The sequence below is a fragment of the Callospermophilus lateralis genome, chromosome 18 (genome assembly GCF_048772815.1).
Source record: "Callospermophilus lateralis isolate mCalLat2 chromosome 18, mCalLat2.hap1, whole genome shotgun sequence".
Classification (NCBI taxonomy): domain Eukaryota; kingdom Metazoa; phylum Chordata; class Mammalia; order Rodentia; family Sciuridae; genus Callospermophilus; species Callospermophilus lateralis.
The window spans coordinates 53,583,789-53,603,091 of NC_135322.1; the positions used below are offsets into that span (position 1 = coordinate 53,583,789).

A 19,303-nucleotide genomic window follows, 5' to 3' on the forward strand; every position below is an offset into this window, starting at 1 on the left:
GCCATCTTTTTCCCCCTCCGTCCGTCTGTCTGCCGTTGGCTTTGTCCGTCTGCAGCGCCGCCCCTCGGCTCCCCGCCACCGGTTCGGCTCGAAGCCGCCCTCGCCCCGCCGCGGCCGGGTCCTGGAGAGCCCGGGCCCAGCTGGCCGGAGCTGCGGCCCGGAGCCCATTGTCCGGCGGTCCGTCTGTCCGGAGGCGGGGCCCAGGGACCCTGAGCGCAGCCGAGCGCCGACGCGCCGGGTAAAGAGGCCCCCGCGTCCTTCCTCGGGGCCCGGCCGAGGATGCAGGGGCTCCTCGCCCACTGTGGGCCGCTGGCTGTTGGTCCTTTTGTCTGCGTCTGGGGAGGGGGTCGGGGGCTCCTTGTGGCCTGAGGGGCGGGAGCAGCAGGGCTCACCCCTCCCTTTGGTCCAGCAGCCCTCCCGGCGGCCGCACCCCGGCAGTTCCTCTTTTTGTCCCTCAGCGGTCCCCGGCGCGGGGTCGTCCGCGCCACCGCCCTCCCTGCAAGGGCCCCCGGTCAGCCTGCGGCGGGTGCCAGGCCGCGTTCTGGCCGGGTACAACCAGGGCGGCCCCGGCGTCTGACAGGCTTGGGTGGAGCTGGGGGAGGGGAGGATAGCGTGGGAGTGCCGACCCCGGGGTGTTAGTGCCGGAGTCTCGGTCTTGCAGAGAGCTTCTAAATTTAGATTTTGGAGCCGACTGTGTTGTCTGAGGGTTTGTCTGAGCCGCTTCAGAAGACCTCTGGCTCTTGTTTGTAATTCCTGGAAATTTACCTATGCTCGTGCTTGAAAAAGCCGTAGGGAATATCTCAGCTGATCATACACACGCTCCTTATCCGACCCGTGGGTCACCTGGGAACAGCGAAGCAGCTGCGTGAACAGCTTTCTTGCCCTCTCCTTTTTGGCAGATACACGTCACTTGGATTCAGGCGAGTTTACTTTGCTCCGTGGGAACTGCACCAGAGCAGGAGGTGGGAGTGCACCCTCTTTTCTTAAGACTGGCATTGCATCCTTACCCACTCCCTTGTTAAACCTGTGGTGTGCCCTGGAAATTGCAATCTAACACCTGTGGGAGAGCAGAGACCGTGATAAGGGGAGCTGTCGCACCCTCCGGAAGACACAAAGTCGCTCTAAAGAGGAAAAAAGCTGCTCTCCTTTTAAAATAGAATCCCTTGTATACCTGAACCTCGGTTTATCTTTCTTCCCATTCCAGTTTCCAGATGTTCTGGCAGCTCTCCATTTATGTTTTGGATTTAGTTTCAGATTTGGGCTTGGAAATTGGATGTAAAACGCAATGAATGACCTTTAGAGTAACCTGTCCATGGGTTTTTATTAGCTTTTACCTCCTATAAAACACTTGCCTAACCTCTGAAATCTTGCTGTGGTCAGGAGTGTCCTTTCAGTGCCGTTTATTTATTTCCATATTTATTTTCAAGAGTCCATGACTCTACAGAACTTTTTTGGTGGATGTTTTTGTTATTGTAGCTTTGTTTTGTTTTATGAGAGGGGAGAGCATTTGCTTATTTTCCCTCCATCCCTCAGGTGTGAAGTCCCATGGGGTACCATCTGGTCACTTCCCCATTAGGCCACTAGGAGGACTGTGAGAGGCAATGGACACTATTTAAATATGCAGATACTCATCTCTTGCACCTTGTAGCTTTTGTATTGAACTGTTGTCTTGCCAAGATTATCTGAATTGAGCCAGATTCAATTTATTTGGCATTCCTTCAGAAGAGACCTTATTACCTTTATCTCACAATTTCAATTTCTGATCTTGATGAGGGAGAAAATATAGATTAGTCAAGATTCCATTTTTTTGTTTATACAATACAGGCATCTATTTTAGAACAGACAACCTGCATTTCATTTAACTCTCCTCTTTGTGATTCCAGAGACATAAAGGAAAAGATCTGAAGTGATATTCATTCATTGCTTCCATGAATAACTAACTACTTGATTAGAAATGATATATACAAAACTTAGAGAATACATATTATTAGTAGCAGATATCAGCATACTACCCTCTAAATAATTATAATTGGTTTTTACTGTATACATTTGGAGTTTTTCTTTTCTTTTTTTTTTTTTTTAATTAAAGGTCTGAAAAAGAACTGTGTTTGATATGCAGATATGATAGAAGACTGCCTGAAAGCTGCTTCCTTTGCCACTTCCTGTGGAGGCCTGTCTTTGCCATTTGCGGTTTCTTTCTTTTGGTAAGGGGAGGCAGGATCTGATTACAGGTTTGAAGTCCTTTCTCACTATGTAGAAGAGTTAGTTGGCATAATATGAGGCAGGTCTTCATTAACTGGAGTGCTAAGGACAGCTAGTAGTAGTCTCTCATCATTCCTCTAAAGACAATAAAGTACAATTCTATATTTTTATGTAAGAGTACAATTTGAGAAGGCAGGCACTGAAAGAAAACTTGGGTGACCAGATCCATATTTGTGTCTTTGGTAGGAAAGATAATTTTTTAAAATATCATTTATTCACTCTTTCAAAGAAAATGCCATAGCTTCTGCTACTAATCCATTTAGATTCTCTACAATGCATATACTGGGCCAGTCTTTCTTGTAGTAAACCAGGATCTTCCTGAATTAAGTATCTGTCCCTTTCCATATAAGCAGGGCAGATGCATGTCTTTGCAGCACTTCTTACCAAGGGAGCTTTTCTGTGTTCCTCCCACTGGTCTCTGCTACACAGAGTGGAAATTGAAAAAGGCTCTAAGGTTATTAGCTTTGCCCACCTCTCCAGAACATGGGAGCAGGACCAGGTTTGGGTTCCACATTGGGAAATTGAATCAGTACTCAGCAATGTGGGTGGCATTTGGCTCTTCTGGTGAGAGCCAGTCTTTAGCATTGGAAGTTTGATTTGCTTTAGTGTCCTGTCATCCATGGTGCTCAGCACTATCCTGTATCACTAAATAGAGGCTCTTTTTCTCATGTTGTTTTCATTGAGACTTTTCTGTCTCACAGGGATATGATGCTTTTGTTATCTCTAGGCAAGATAACTTCTCTTTTGTGGGGTGGGGGGTACCAGGGATTGAGCTCAGGGCACTCAATCACTAAGTCACATCCCCAGCCCTGTTTTGTATTTTATTTAGAGATAGGGTCTCACTGAGTTGCTTAATGCTTTGTCATTGCTGAGGCTGGCTTCAAGCTCTCGATTCTCCTGTCTCAGACTCCTGAGCTGCTGGATTACAGGTGTGTACCACCACGCCCGGCTTGCGAGATAACTTAAAAAAAAAAAAAAAAAAAGTCTAGAGGCTCCCATTCATGCAGATTGCAGGACTTGACTTCCAGTGGGCATGTGACAAATGAGCTGCCACACTCTGGCTTCTTTTGCTTCCTTTCACATCCATAGGACTTATCCTTTTGAGCTTACAATACTTCTAATCTTTTTGCCTGAATTTTGCATCCTTTTCTCTCCTATGATCATGATCACTTAACAGGATTCTGAATTCCACAGATGGATTTAGAGTAAAATTCTCTAAGTCATCTGAAGGAATCTCCTTTTAAATTTCTTGGACCTTGACATTATGGTGGACCTTGATATTATGGTAGAGATTTATTCACTTCTCTCTTTCATTAGTTCAATTATTTATTGTGATGGGTGAGCTTTATATGCTTAGGAACTACTTTTAAAAGTCTTTTTGTCTTTTAATTTTGTATTTTTTTTAAAACAAAGATGACATGTGCTAACAATATCCTTTTTTATTATAGCTTAGCAGCTGGCAAGGAGGAAATAATATATCCAGTCGTGAAACTGGGAAAGGCCAGAGCTCTTGGATTAGGGAAACATGTCCCGTCGGAAACAGACAAATCCAAATAAAGTTCACTGTGAGTATTGGGCTTTGTATTCCAGAATCTGGGGATGTTGAAGGAGGGAATGAAAGAGTAATCAGAATTTAGGGAGAGCAACTCACACTAATTAGTTAAGAAAGGGTTAAAGGTTTTGGATATGTGGATTTAAAATATGTCATGGGCTGGGGCTGTAGCTCAGTGGCAGCGTGATTACCTAGCATGTGTGAAGCACTGGATTTGATCCTCAGCACTACATTAAAATAAAAAATAAAATGAAGTCATACTGTTCATCTACAACTACAAAAACATATTTTTTTAAATATGTCAGGTTAGTGGATGAGATGTTAGAAACTTACTTGGGGTATATGTGTTTGATTTATCCTTAGCATTAACATTAATAAATAGTTATAGGATATAGATGTTAGGACTGTAAAACAAAATAAACTGTAATGTAGCCTCTTATACATATACACATAATATAAAAATACAACATTAGTATAGGTTAAATACCAAATAGGGATGCTGTATACCATATGTACTATACAAATTAAGAGAAGGGATGTTAAGAGAATTCTGTTGACTAAAATAGCAAGGAGGCCCTAGGCCATGAACTTAAACTGGACCTTAGAGGGAGAAAATAGGTTGAAAAAGAGAAAGGGAAAATTGGGTAGGGAGAATGATGTGCGTAAAGATACAAGAAGGAATGCACATGATAGATTCAGAGGATAAGGAGACTTTTCATAAAGCAGAAGCTTCTTTTGTCCAGAAGTCAGAGGACATGAAGTTAGAGATGTTTACATTGGGGAGGTCTGAACATGAGACCAAGTTCAGACTTCATTCTGTGGACCGTCAGAAGTTACCAAGGGTTTTTAAACAGGGAGAGTGTAGAGTGACATTTAGAGTGCAATGTTTTGATAGTATGAAGTAGTGTGTGGGATGGATCACATGAGGGAGAGATTAAAAACAGGAAGACCAGGCATGTGCTATGGCTTTGTGTTGTTTCTCAACAGTTTCATATGTATATTATATGTGACATTAGATTGTAAACTTCTGGAGGGCAGGGACTGTATGCCATGTGTGTCCCTCTGCCATATGTATCTCTATTTCTAGCACTGCTCATAAAGAATGTTCAGGAAAGTGCCTTATTAATATTAATATCTATGTACATTTTTGATAATTAGCCATTTTTCTGTAATGTAGGGGGATAAGCATTCTCACTCAAATTATCATATAAGAAACAGATTAAGGAGGACTGATTGAGTAAAGTATAACAATATCTGAAAAGAATTCAGAGGTAAAAAATATGAAAGATTTTAAGACAAAATAAGCCCCCAAAAAGAACTAAAACTAATTTAATTAAAGACATTGTATGTCAGGCACTATGTACTTATCTTTCTGGGTAGTTTCAAGAGTAGGAGAGAAAATAGTTGAATAGAGGAATTAAGATGGCTTTGACATATTAATGTCATTAGGGTAGCAAATCTCTCTACATGATCATTCTTCTATTTAAGTTCTGGGAAAGTTGTATAAAATGTAATCAGTTGCATGCTTCCAGAAGTGTATTTTGAAATAAGTAGATGTGCTTGGCTGCTAATGTGAAGGTGAATGGTTAGGAACAATATAGAATTTGCTGCTAAAATAGTAAGATGCAGTGTACCTGAATGTGAAGATGGTCAAGGGAGATAACCTGAACTGAAGTGTCTATAGGATAGGTCATTCACAACAGGCTCAGGGGGTTTGCCTTCTCTCTGGTTGAAGATGAGTATTGATAAGACACATAGAACACAAGTCAGGGCAGGTAGGTTACCCTTAGTGGAGATATGGGTTTCCAAGTAAGGCAATTGTAGGATTGAGTGTTCACCCATAAAACTTACGTGTCCAAAGACACTGCTTACTCCTTTTTTTTTTTGGAGGTACCTAGGGCCTTGCACATGCTAAGTAAACACTCTACCAATGAGCTATATCCCCAGCTCTTTTTATTTTATTTATTTATCTGTTTGTTTCTTTATTTTGGTGCTGGAGATCAAACCCATGGCCTTGTGCATGCGAGGCAAGCACTCTACAAACTGAACTATATGCCCAGCCCTACTCCAGCCCTTTTTATTTTGAGATAGGGTCTCATGAAGTTGCCCAAGCTGTCCTCAAACTTACGATCCTCCTGCTTCAGCCTCCTGCGTAGCTGGAATTACAGGCATATGCCACTATGCCCAGCCTAAGCCAGAAAGACTTCTTAGATTTGAGGAAAAGTAGCTGGTGGAATGATGGCAGGATTATAGTAAGGACAGGGGAGCTAGCAAAGACTTTTATGGCCTATGTCTGTGTCCATGTACTATATATCCATCAATTGCATCTCTTTCCATGATAGTTAATTAAAACTGAGATGAGCTGGTACTTTTATTGGAGTTGAAAAATACATTGTCCAATAAGCCAGGGAGGAGGGGATAGTATCACATGTCTATAGGTGCAGAAACACAGCTACCAGAGTCAAGCAAGTGAACATTATACTGTTTATGGAGTGAATGGGACTTTGCAGGTTCTTCAATGGTGAATATTAAAAGGGCCTTTACTGTGGGGCTGTGAACACAAACATTCAGCTGCAATTAAACCCCCCAGGAAGGGGCTGTTTTCAGTGATACATTTAGGCAGGGAGCTGGGAGGGCTTTTCAGGTGATTGACTTAGCTTGACCAAAGAAGACAAGAAACAGATTTGCTGGTTTCCTAAGATCTTCTGTTTATTTATTATTTTAGGGACTAAAGCTGACCCTAACCTTTTCAATAGATCACTTTCTCATTGGCCATAACAATAATAGCAAACAGAAATAGGAAATTTTAGTTTTCTGATGACTTGAGTCTCCTATCACCTTGTGAAATGGAACCAGTCATATTTATTGAACTTAATGATGCTTGTTTATTTAAAGTAAATGGAATGGACTCAAGGTCTGGGAGACAGGAAATTCTGCAGAAGCTTTGCTTAAATGTCAAAGCCAATCAGCACTTGAGCAGAGTAGTGGCTGAGCTTCATTACATCTGCCTTCTGGAAAGAAGTTATGTGGCATGAAGCTAAAACACGCCTAAAGGGATATATTAAGAATCCCACTGCCGTAGCCCAGCAACATTTGTCAGATCCACTTTAGAAGCCAATGAACAGGCTGCTTTGGCACTCCCTTGGTTTTCCTCAGGACTGTTTTTATATCTAAATTACTGGCATGATCCTTCCCCAGAAACATCCAGACAGACTTGTGTTTAGCCTACTTGCTTCAATAATAGAGGCCAATGCAAAGCTTTTGGAATAAAAGCCCAGAATTATTAGTTATGGAGAAACTACTGATGGCTTAAAAGATCTATTTATATCTTTCCCCCTATTTCCTTCCCATCTCACCTCCTTCTGAGAACAAATTTCTGTTAACTGTTTCTAGAGAGGTTGAAAATATAGTCCCTTAACACTTATATTTAGTGTGTTTGATCCAAGCAAACCACTAAGTAAAGGAAAATTTCTTTTATTTAAGAAACTTTTGCTTTCAGATTACAAGATACATCAGAGACTAGAAACCTTTAACTTCAATTGAAAGCTTTTCACAGAGAAGGAAGAATAAAAGGCTTTAAGGTCTTTTCTAAAAAGCACAGCTTGTTTTGTCTTCCTTCATTCTGTAAGCATTCTTGTGTGGTAATGGCTATGTTCCCAACGTGATAACTTTGGTATTATACACAATGGAACATTACTCAGCATTAAAAGAAAATAAAATCATGGCATTTGCAGGTAAATAGATGAAGTTGGAAAATATATGCTAAGTGAAGCAAGCCAATCCCCAAAAAACAAAGGCCAAATGTTTTCTGGGTTACAAATAAGACTGTCATCTAGAAATGAACTCCTAAGCTCCTCACTCCCAGGACTAGCTCCTTTTCTCTGAAGCTGACATCTGCTCTCTTAGAGAATATGTTTTAGCTGCTTTACTTAATTTCAGTCAGCCTGAAATTCCATTTTTAAAAATTGTACCAAGGACCTAATCAATAAACGGGCCAAGGAACTGAACAGATACTTCTCGGAAGAGATATACAATCAATCAACAAATATATGAAAAAAATGTTCAACATCTCTAGCAATTAGAGAAATGCAAATCAAAACTACTCTAAGATTTCATCTCACTCCAGTCAGAATGGCAGTTATTAAGAATACAAACAACAATAAGTGTTGGTGAGGATGTGCTGAAAAAGGCACACTCATACATTGCTGGTGGGACTGCAAATTGGTGCAGCCAATATGGAAAGCAGTATGGAGATTTCTTGGAAAGCTGGGAATGGAACCACCATTTGACCCAGCTATCCCACTCCTCAGTTTATACCCAAAGGACTTAAAAACAGCATACTACAGGGACACAGCCATATCAATGTTTGTAGGAGCACAATTCACAATGGCTAAATCATGGAACCAACTAGATGTCCTTCAGTAGATGAATGGATAGGGAAACTTTGTTATATATACACAATGGAACATTACTCAGCATTAAAAGAGAATAAAATCATGGCATTTTCAGGTAAATGGAGGAAATTGAAAAAATATATTGCTAAATGAAGTTAGCCAAACAAAGGCCAATTGTTTTCTTTGATATGAGGATGCAGACACATAATGGCAACTAGGGGTGGGGAGCTTGGGAGAAATGAAGGAACTTTAGTTAGGGCAAAGGGGAGGGAGGGGAAAGGAGGGGGCAAGTCGGTAGGAATGATGGTGGAATGAGTTAGACATTATTATCCTAAGTACATGTATAGGACACAAATGGTGTGAAAATATTTGTGTACAACCAGTGTCTTGAAGGATTGTGCTCTATATGTGTAATATGAAATGAATTTTGCATTCTGCCATCATGTATAACATATTAGAATACCAAGGACCCAAAAAAGAGAATTATAAAATATTTTTCCTTTCTAATGATTTCATCTCAGTCTTCTTGCCTCAAAAGTGGCAAGAAACCACTTTGTTCTCCAAAGTGGCTTGCATGGCCTCTTTCTTATCTGGTCTCCAGAACCTTAGCCAAATCCAAAACAAACAGTATTTTGATTTCATATCAAAGAAAAAAGGGAGATTTTTATTTGCTTTTTATTATGGAACCCAAATATTAACAGGCAAATAAATACCCACATTTAATAAGATGCCATCTTATTAAATAAAGGTATTGTGTCCAACTACAATTAAAAATAAATATTAAAAAAAAAGAATGAACAATACATTCTTTTACAATACAATACATGCTCTACATTAATATCTAGAAACCAGAGGATATTTTTTTAACTTACTCCAACAGTTTCAAGAATGAAAAAATAATTCTATATTATAAAATCAGACAACTCTATAACACTTGTTAATCACTAATATCTCTATGGGTCACATTGTACTTGCATTAACAGGACATAGTTTTAGCATATCTCACTATTTTTTTATGCAAGGATAATTCTAGGGAATCAGAGCCAGAGCTTAGATAAAAGCTACCAGAAGATAATCTATTTATTTTTTCCAATGATGTGTTTTTAAATTTTTTTTTATATTTTACTTTATGGTGATGTTTAAAGTAGGAATAACTTTGAGGAATAACAGTAACCTTAGCTTTTTTTCCCCAAGTCAATAATAGAATAAAAGTGCAGTGTTTCTTTCCAAATTGCCAAAAAAGAGGGACAGAATTGATTTATCTCAATTATCCTAGGTGAGATTGCCAGCAGGAGCCTTAGATAGGGAAATTGTACTGAATAGACTCCTCTCTGATGTATGAAGGCCGAAGTATTTAGACAACATCAGTAGGCAAAAATAAATTTTGAGTTCATATTGATAAAGAGTAGCTGAATTCATGACTCCTGAAAAGTACACATCCTTTTAGATATCTTTCTACTGATCCAATGGTAATTCTCTACTGTGAAAAGGAGAAAATGTATTGTTCATTCTTTTTTTTTAATATTTATTTTTAATTGTAGTTGGACACAATACCTTTATTTTATTTATTATGTGGTGATAAGAATTGAACCCCGGGCCTCACACGTGCTAGGTAAGCGCTCCACCGATGAGCTACAACCCCAGCTCCGTATTGTTTATTCTTTGCTTTTTTTTTTTTTTTTTTAATACTGAGAATTGAACCCAGGGTCTTGTACATGCTAGGCAAGTGCTGTACCACTAATCTACATCCCCAGCTCTTTTTAATTTTATTTTGAGATAAAAGTTGCCCATGCTGGCCTTGAACTTGTGATCCTCCTGCCTCAACTCCAGAGTAGCTAGGAATTACAGGCAAGTGCCACCATGCCCAGCCATTCTTAGCATTTAATAAACCTACTGATTTCTGACTAGGTTTCTTTAGTGACCAGAAGTATCACTGATAAGAAATGTTTGCCCTTGATAATTATATGCCTCGTACATAACTTATTCCATAGTACCATATCTGCTCATGGTCCCTAGATCTAAAAGCATGCCAGAATTCAGTGACTGCCAGTTGGCCAAGGTCCTGTGGTTTCAGTAAAACTAACATGGAGAAATTAAATGTTTCACTTTTGCAAAGAGGGAAGAGGAAACACTCTAATACAGAATTCATTTTGTCTTTCTCTAACAGTGAATTATATTCGGTATGTCACCTTAGATTTGGTGAAGGTGAACTTAAATCAACTTATTTTTTTTCTTACTTGAGCACTGTGTAGCTACAAGTACACTTTAACACTATCCACCTCCATTCCCACCCACAGGATGAGTCATAATTGCCATAATGTCGGTTACTCTAATCCATGCATGGTAAGTCAACGTGGTATCAGAACCATCATTTTTCCTTTCTCATATACTGGTCCTAAAAACATTATTTTGACATTTGAGTTGTATGTATTAATTTCTCACGGTATGAAGATAACATCAATACTAGGATCAGAGCCACACATACACCAGTGTTTGTTTTCAGCAAAACCACTTTGATGAACCTTCTAACCTTGAACTTAATATCTCTACTAGAAAGCAGTTTAAAAATATGGACATTAGGGGATGGAACATGTGCTTAACATGAGCAAAGCCTTGGGTTCACTCCATCAAAAAAAAGGGACATTAGAGAAGGTTTTTTTCCTGACCATCACTAGCTTACTCCCTAACCCCTACCCCATGCTGAGGAGAATATTGAACATAGGGCCTTGCACCATTCTAAGCACAGATCTGGGTTTGAATACTTGATTTCACTGTAGACCTTTGTTTTCTCCTTAGTAAAATATAGATAGTAGTCATGGATGGGATGTGGCTCAGTGGTAAAGTGCTCCTGGGTTCAATCCCTGGTACAAAATATTATTATTATTATTAATATAAAAATGTAATGTATTGTTAAAAATATGAATATATGGGGCTGGGGTTATGGTTCAGCAGTAGAGCACTCACCTCACACTTGTGAGGCCCTGGGTTCAATCCTCAGCACCACATAAAAATAAATAAAGGTATTGTGTCCAACTACAACTATATATTACGTATATATTATATGTATAATATATGTAGTAATACCTGCCACACAGCCTGTAACATAGAGCTACCACATAGCATGTAAAATAGAGTCTGGAACTAACAAATGTCAAATAGTCACCATAATTGATGTTCAGTTCTTATTCTTACTCAAGAATATTTGCTGAATGAAAGACAAAGTATATCACATGAAGCCTGCCCCACATCATTCTTTTCACTACCCAAGAACTAGTAGCACACATTAACTCACTAGTTTCTTCCTTTCGCATTATTGTATTGTCTCAGAGCCGAGTCTATTTATTTTTCTTTCTCTCTTTAGTAAGAAAGAGCATGGTTTATTGTCACAGGTTTCACTTGTCACAGGTTTCACTTTGGCTTTCTATTATTCCCTCTTGCTGCTGAGGAGTAGGGACAGTAATTTCCATCTGAGATAATGGAAACCTAGGGAAACCCAATGCTCTATTCTCCTTATGCCTGGTCTCCTGGAAATCAAAGAATGTGAAATGTTAACCTTTTCAGTAAGTACATGGATCCCAGGCAGAGTTCATCAGAAGGAAATGCAAAGTCAAGGAAAGGTCCAGGGATTGGGGGTACTGCATACCAAAAAAAAACCATCCTAACCGCATTGGCCCAAGAAGACTAGATAAATATTATTTGTTATAAACTAGTTGGCATGTTTCAGGAAGTTTTTCTTCAGCAGAAATTAGTTCATATGTTGTTCTCCTTCTTGTCCAGTATTCAGTCAGTTGATTTTCTCATGGCAATTCTGATAGGCATTAGAAAGAAAGTCAAGAAAGAATTTATAGAACATGTGTTGGAAGGAGAGTGTCTGAAAGATGTGATTAGAGAAATTTAATAAGAAGAATTATTTGAAGCACTTGATTATAGTCCAAGGTAGACACTGAGTGAGGACTATAATGCAAGTAATTTAAGGTGTAGAGATTTTACCCAGATTTACTGCCCTGTTTTCATCCCATCATTTTGCTGCTTTTGCTTCTATCTCCCCAATCTGATGGAAGGTTGTAAATGGAATTGAGATTCTGCAGTTAATTTACAAAATACCAATTGATCACCTTTTGAAGAGTCAAGAATAGGGGATTTAAGAAAAGTAAGCGATGCTTTCTAGAGCATCTGGCTTACTGCCCAGGAAGAACAGCTGTGCCCAGAAGCTGTTGGAGGCAGCAAGCTGACTTGGAGATGAATGACCCCACCACAGGGTACCTGCCTGTCTCCTATCTTTGAATGGTCTGACCTTCCAACCAGCTTGCCTGGGGATGTGCTGCCCAGCTGGTGGCCTGACTATTTTTCCTTGTGACCACCAGGGGATCAAGTATTTGCTGGGCTAGAAGAGCAAGCCCGCCAGGCGATGATGAAAACTGATTTTCCTGGAGACCTTGGCAGTCAGCGACAAGCTATCCAACAACTAAGAGATCAGGACTCCAGTAGCAGTGAGTTCTGCACCTTCTGGTAATGACTCAGGGCAATGGGAGAAGAATTATCAGAGTGTGTGTGCTCTGGGGATTATGCATGGGGGTTGGGAGGAAGATACAAAGAAGGAGATATGTGGATCCTCAGAGTCCCTAAAAGGCTTCTAAGATGTATGAACATATGCTTATTCAGAGAGAGAGGACAGATTTGGCATTATATTTATTTTTAACTCTTGGACTACAGTACTTGGCACAGACCATAGCCATACACAGATAGGTTTGTGATGGTTGTGATAGAGACATAGGAATAATTAGTGTTCAAGTAGTTCCTAGGTTAAGTCAAATGAAAAGAAAAAAATCCCTGTTTCCGAAGATCTGTTTATTTATAATTAATAAAACGTAAGTGTGGCATTGATGAATTTTTGCTTGAGGTTCCAGTTTTAATGTTTTATAGGTTTGTTTAGTAATGGGATTATGCAACACATAAAATGCTGAAGTCCAGATCTTCCTATACCAAAGCTCTTGGTAGATCTCTGTGGTTAGGAGATGGAAAAGATAGGCTCTCACAAGTTGAGCCTCATGGTTTGTCTGTTCATAGCCTGCCTGAACAGACACATTTTGAGATGTGTTATTTCCTAGGAAGATTTCCACACTGTCCTGATCTCATCCACTAGATATTGGTCATTTGTAAATATCAATTCAGAGAAACATTTCTGATTTCTCTCCATTTGAGACTAGGGAGAACAAAGAGGGAGAGAGTTCAGCAACTTGTAGGAACTACGATTTTCCCCAAACTAATCATTAAGCAACAACAACCACAAAAATAATTTAGCAATTAAAAATCACTTATGTATAGAAATATGAGTCCCAAATTTCCAAAAATCTATGGGACTCACCAGTTTCCCAAGTAACAGGTAAGAATAACAACATCTACCAGAGTCTAATAGGTCTCCACTGTGGAAAACTTGCACATTCCCTGTAGACAACACACCTTTCCTTTTTCTTTCTTTCTTTCTTCTTCTTTTTTTTTTTTTTTTTAATCTTTCTGGTAGACTATTTAGATAATGGATAAATTACAAAAGTGTATTTGATACAACATTGTCTTAGACTAAGCCTACAAGTATTCAAAGTACCAAGTAGGAAGCTGGTGAGAAAATATAGTATGATTTAAACTGCCTTTCCAGGGTCAGATCTAGTCCACCAACTGACTGGTGTATCTAACACAACATATGTAACTACTAGCAGATGATCTGGTTAAATCTTCTCATGAAGAAAGGAAATGGAATTGGCATTGCCCAGACAATGGTGGATTTAAAAATTATGTAAGGGATAATAGAAGACAAGTAGTACTGTTAATCAAGGAAATTTGAGTCTCACTGCAGATGCAGAGAGCCTAGTGTATTTCTCTCTCCTCACATCAGGCCCAGGAGTCTGAGATCTGTGGGATTGGGTGAGGGCTAGAGTTTGATAGCTTCTCTAGGCTTGGCTTCCTCTTCCTTGTGACCTTCAAGCCACTACTACTTTTTTTCCTTTTTGAAAAAATTCCATTTGTTTTTGTTTTTATCATCTTTTTTCTATTTTATAAGTAATAGAGAAAGAAATCAGCTCATATAAATCTTACAGATTACCCAGCCATGGGTGGACCTCTCCACAGCCACATACTGCCTCCAATACTAAAACAGGCTCAATTCTTAATCAAGTCATAAGAAATGGTATTTCATTATAAAGTAAAGGACGGCACATTCCTTCAACTAAATGCATTTAGCTATCCATCAGATAATAATAATAATAATAATAATAATAATACCCAACAGAAACATATTATTCAGCTTAGACTGCTGTGTCATTAGGGGAGTAAGAACACAGTGAGTTGGGTACCACACTGCCTGAGGTTGGTTGTTGTACTGATTTTTCAAAGGAAAGAGGCCTTTCCCTACAAAGTGACATCATTTTTAACTAATTTACTACAGCCTACGTACTGATATAAGAGAAAAAAAAAAAAAACTTGCTGGTGTTTCTTTAAGTGTGTCTTGGGATTTATTGGGAACAAATGAGTGTGGCTCACAGTAGAATAGTCAGTGACACCATGGAGAAACTGTGCAGAGGTTTATGGAGAAAAGTAAGTAATAAAATCAGTGAGAAGTGTTGGTAAGTCAGAGGTGATGGGTTGTGGGAATGAGCTCAGTGTGAGGTGGTTGGGGAAGTGTGAATTGAAGTGTCAGATATTTGAGAACCATGCATAAGAAGCATTATTTTTATGACTATTCTCCAATACAGTTTTACCTCAGGTTTTCTCTTTAGTGTACATGTGGCATAATAAATAACAGTGATAGCTGCTTTCCACTTAATCATAATTTTGTATGCAACAAACTTTATTTGTTAACTGATAACAAACTCTACTACAAAAGATCTGAAAATGTTTTCCATTATATATGTAAGCTCTAGGTGGACAGCAGCTCAGGATGTATTTCTGCAAAAAAATCAGAACAAGTGACCAGTTTATGTGTTCCAGGTGACAGTGAGGGTGATGAAGAGGAGACCACACAAGATGAAGTCTCTTCCCACACATCAGAGGAAGATGGCGGGGTGGTCAAAGTGGAAAAAGAGTTAGAAAATGCAGAGCATCCTGTTGGTGGGAAAGAAGTAGTAGAGCATGAGGCAAGTGAAAATGGCTCCTAAGTCCAGGAAAGCCCTACCCTTATACTTTGCCCTGATGTTTCTCACCCACGTGTCACAGTCTTGCCTCTTCCAGTCTCCCAGGCCTTCCTATGTCTCTTCTCTCATGGCATGGGAGCCCACACCTCCTACACAGTCTTCCTCACACTGGCTTTCCTTCTCTATTTCCACATTCCTGCACCCACATACAGCTCTCTTTTTAGACAGAAGAACCAGAACCACCTTTGCAAAATGGGAAGCTAACTTTCTGAGATGTATTCTAGAGTATGTTTGCAAATTTAAGTCAAATTTAGTGAGGCATCACCTTCTCACTAAGTTGTTTCCTAAAGATTCATAAAAGGGAAGCTAATCCTTTCCCTGCAGAGTTTATTTTAGGGAGATAAAATAGATCAACTCTCAGCCAGGTGTTATGGTGCATGCCTGTAATCCCAGAGACTCAGGAGGCTGAGGCAAAAGGTCAGGGGATGAGGAAAGCCCACTGGGAATTTGGCTCAGTTGTTAAGCACCCCTGGGTTCAATCCCTGCTATGTATGTTTGTATAAATATCAGCTCTCCCTGGGGCAATCCTAGCCTTGTGACAGGGAAAAAAAATTGTAAAAAAGGAAGATGTGAGCTTTATGTATTTATTTGTCAGGAGTAGGGATGAAACCCTTGGTGTTCTACTCCTTAGCTATATTCTCCAGCCCTTTTGGTTTTTATTATGAGATAGGACCTCACTAAATTGTGAGAGGCCTGCCTCTAACTTGTAATCCTCCTGCCTCAGCCTCTCAAGTAGCTGGGATTACAAGCATGCACCACCATCCCTGGCTCAATGCAATAAAATTTAATTCCTATTCAAACATTATTACTCTTTCCTTTGGCCTATACCAAAAACCTAAGGTTGACACTTGATATCAGATGGTGTTCCTTTTAACAGGATACCTGTTTTAAAGAGGTGGGACAAGGAAGAGATTAGTGAAGAATCTTCAGGAGTTGCCTCTTTGTTGAATTGCAGGTCACAGAGAATTTGAATTCTGATCCCTTGCTTGAGCTCTGCCAGTGTCCTCTCTGCCAGCTAGACTGTGGGAGTCGGGAACAGCTGATCGCTCACGTGTACCAGGTATGACATGGGGAGCTGTGAGCTCTAGAACCTGAACACTGGTAGCTTGATTATGATGCAGATCCTGCATTGGCCTTTGCCTCTGCTTCCTAAAGGACTTGTAGGTTGTTGCTTCCAGCAAGATTCCACTCCAGGGCTGGGGCTGTGGCTGTGGCTGTGGCTCAGTGGTAAAGTGCTGGCCTAGCACGTGTGAGGGTTCGATCCTCAGCACCACATAAAAACAAATAAATGAAATAAAGGTACTGTGTACAACTAAAAAATAAATATTAAAAAAAAAAAAAAAAGACTCCAGGCCTCGCATGGTGGTGCACACCTGTAATTCCAGCTGCTCAGGAGGCAGAGGCAGGGGGATCTTTTGCTTAATTTTTAAAAGCACTAGCTGAAGTTGGGTGTGGTGGTGCACGCCTGTAATCCCAGTGGCTCCAGAGGCTGAGGCAGGAGAATCGCAACTTCAGTTTATCGAGGCACTAAGCAATTGAGTGAGATCCTGTCCCTAAAGAAAATTCAGAAGTGGGCTGGAGATGTGGCTCAGTGGTTGAGCGCCTGTGAGTTCAATTCCTAGTACCACAAAAAAAACAACTCCATTCCTCAGAATACTTTAGCAAATAAGTGAGATATGTTGAGTAAATATGTTCTTGATTCCCATACAGACACACTGTGAGAATTAAGTATCCACATTTTTTTCTAAATTACTTAGTGCATATATTCAATAATGAAATAGAAGCTAATATCTACTAATTACAAGGACTTTTAAGAAAAAGAAGCCAACATAAATGTTTCTGAAATACCAATGAAAGTTAGTATAAAGGGGATAGGAATAATAGACTTGTTTATACTCTGATCCAATTACTGGCCTCCTGTGCCTTGTGATCTCTGTTGACAAGTAATCAGCACATAGGGCAGCTGGGTTGTGCCATAAAGACAGTTGGTTTGTGCAAAATGTTTCTCCCAAAGAATGCCTTGAAAAGATTGAGAAGCCAGTTGTGGAGCTTACCTGTAACCAGGAGGCTGAAGCAAGAGGATCACAAGTTTGAGACCAGCCTCAGCAACTTAGCAAGACCTTTAGCAATGTAGTAAGATCCTGTCTCAAAATGAACAATAAAAAGAACTGAGGAGGGGCTGGGATGTGGCTCAAGCGGTAGCGCACTTGCCTGGCATGCATGCGGCCCAGGTTCGATCCTCAGCACTACATAGAAACAAAGATGTTGTGTCCGCCGAGAACTAAAAAAATAAATATTTAAAAAAAAAAAACACAAAAAACTGGGGATGTAACAGTGGTGAAGTACCCTTGGATTCAATCCCCAGTACCAAAAAAAAAAAAAAAAAATTTTTTTGAAGATTGAGGAAAGGCAGGATACAAATACCTGTTGTATGCGGATATTTCCAGCTAGCTCCTAGATTTGGATTTTGATCATTCTTTTAAAATGTACTTGTAGGGCTGGGTTTGTAGCTAAGTGATAGAGCACCTGCCTAGCATTTGTGAGGCACTGGACTCAATCTCAGCACTACATAAAAAAATAAATAAATAAAAATAAGGTTTAAAAGGCTGGGGTTGTGGCTCAGTGGTAGAGCGAGTGCTTGCCTAGCATGTGCAAGGCCCTGGGTTTGATCCTCAGCGCCACATAAAAATAAATAAATAAATAAATAAAATAAAGATGTTGTGTCCAACTACAACTAAAAAATAAAATTTTTTTATTTTTTAAAAATAAGGTTTTAAAAAAACAAATGTACATGCACAGTGTGAGCAGGGAGACAGAAATTATCCCAAGTGTGAATTCCTCTCAGCCTCTGAAGAGGGATCTGGAACTCTGCTGTTTCTTCAAACCAGCCACATGTTTCAGAACGTGGTCAGAACTCAAGCTAATGTGTACAACTTGCTGTATCTTTTTGTTCTTTAAGTTCTTAGCATTGGTAAATGAGTAGATATTGGAAACTTTATAGAAAAGCTGCTATTCATGATTTTTGTGTATAGAGCTGACTATAGTATATTATCATTGTCTGTTTCAAAAAAGGAAAAATTGGGGGACTAGAGTTGTGGCTCAATGGTAGAGTGCTTGCCTAGCACATGTGAGGCACTTGGTTAAATCTTCAGCACCACATAAAAATAAATAAATAAAGGTATTATGTCCATCTCCAACTAAAAAAAAATTAATTAAAAAGTTGTAATTTATATTTCCTTTCAACCTTATTGTATTTAATTGGCACAGATTTGTTGTATATGTTTTGTATATGTTTTAGAATACAAACCTATTGGGGCTGGGAATACAGCTCAGTTGGTAGAGTGCTTACCTAGCATGCACAAGGCGCTGGGTTCAATCCCCAGCAACAGCCAAAAAAAGAAAACAAACAAATTGAGGAAAAACAAAAACTCAAGCTAATTAATCTAAACAGTGATTTGAGTGGCCAGGACCTTTTGAAGGTCCACTAACACAACAGGCTATGACTTTTCCAGGAGTTAAGCTAGAATAGTTCTAAGTCCTTTGTCCTGAGACTAAGGAAAGGGGATGTTTTCCAGAAGTTCTGTGGGTGCAGATTTTCCTGAAGGTAGTGCATGGTTGACAGATTAAGGCTCTGTTTTACAGCACACTGCAGCAGTGGTGAGCGCCAAGAGCTACATGTGTCCCGTCTGTGGACGGGCCCTTAGCTCCCCAGGGTCACTGGGTCGCCACCTCCTAATCCACTCGGAGGACCAACGATCTAACTGTGCTGTGTGTGGAGCCCGTTTCACCAGCCATGCCACTTTTAACAGGTTAGTTGGGCACCTAATCTTGTTGTGCTGGGAGCAAGTTACTGGGTATGGGTTCTGCTTTTCCAAGTCAAAACAAAGGCTAGAGATAGGTAATGCAAAAGT

The 19,303-nt window shown here is 39.8% G+C and overlaps 1 protein-coding gene across 6 annotated transcripts in view; it reads left to right on the top strand.

Moving 5' to 3' along the window:
- Positions 1-19,303, top strand: part of Znf821 (zinc finger protein 821) — a 20,921-nt gene continuing 1,618 nt past the window's right edge. Inside the window, exons 1-8 of one of the 6 annotated variants that reach the window (XM_076839549.2) lie at positions 1-238; positions 900-962; positions 2,090-2,204; positions 3,711-3,827; positions 12,573-12,698; positions 15,190-15,335; positions 16,348-16,452; positions 19,035-19,201. In XM_076839549.2, coding sequence (XP_076695664.1) covers positions 3,788-3,827; positions 12,573-12,698; positions 15,190-15,335; positions 16,348-16,452; positions 19,035-19,201 — 584 coding nt within the window. In that variant the 5' untranslated portion in view covers positions 1-238; positions 900-962; positions 2,090-2,204; positions 3,711-3,787. Of the gene's footprint in view, positions 239-899; positions 963-2,089; positions 2,205-3,710; positions 3,828-12,572; positions 12,699-15,189; positions 15,336-16,347; positions 16,453-19,034; positions 19,202-19,303 lie in introns of those variants that run through there. The other 5 variants (XM_076839550.2, XM_076839552.2, XM_076839551.2 and 2 more) reach the window with 5 other exon arrangements.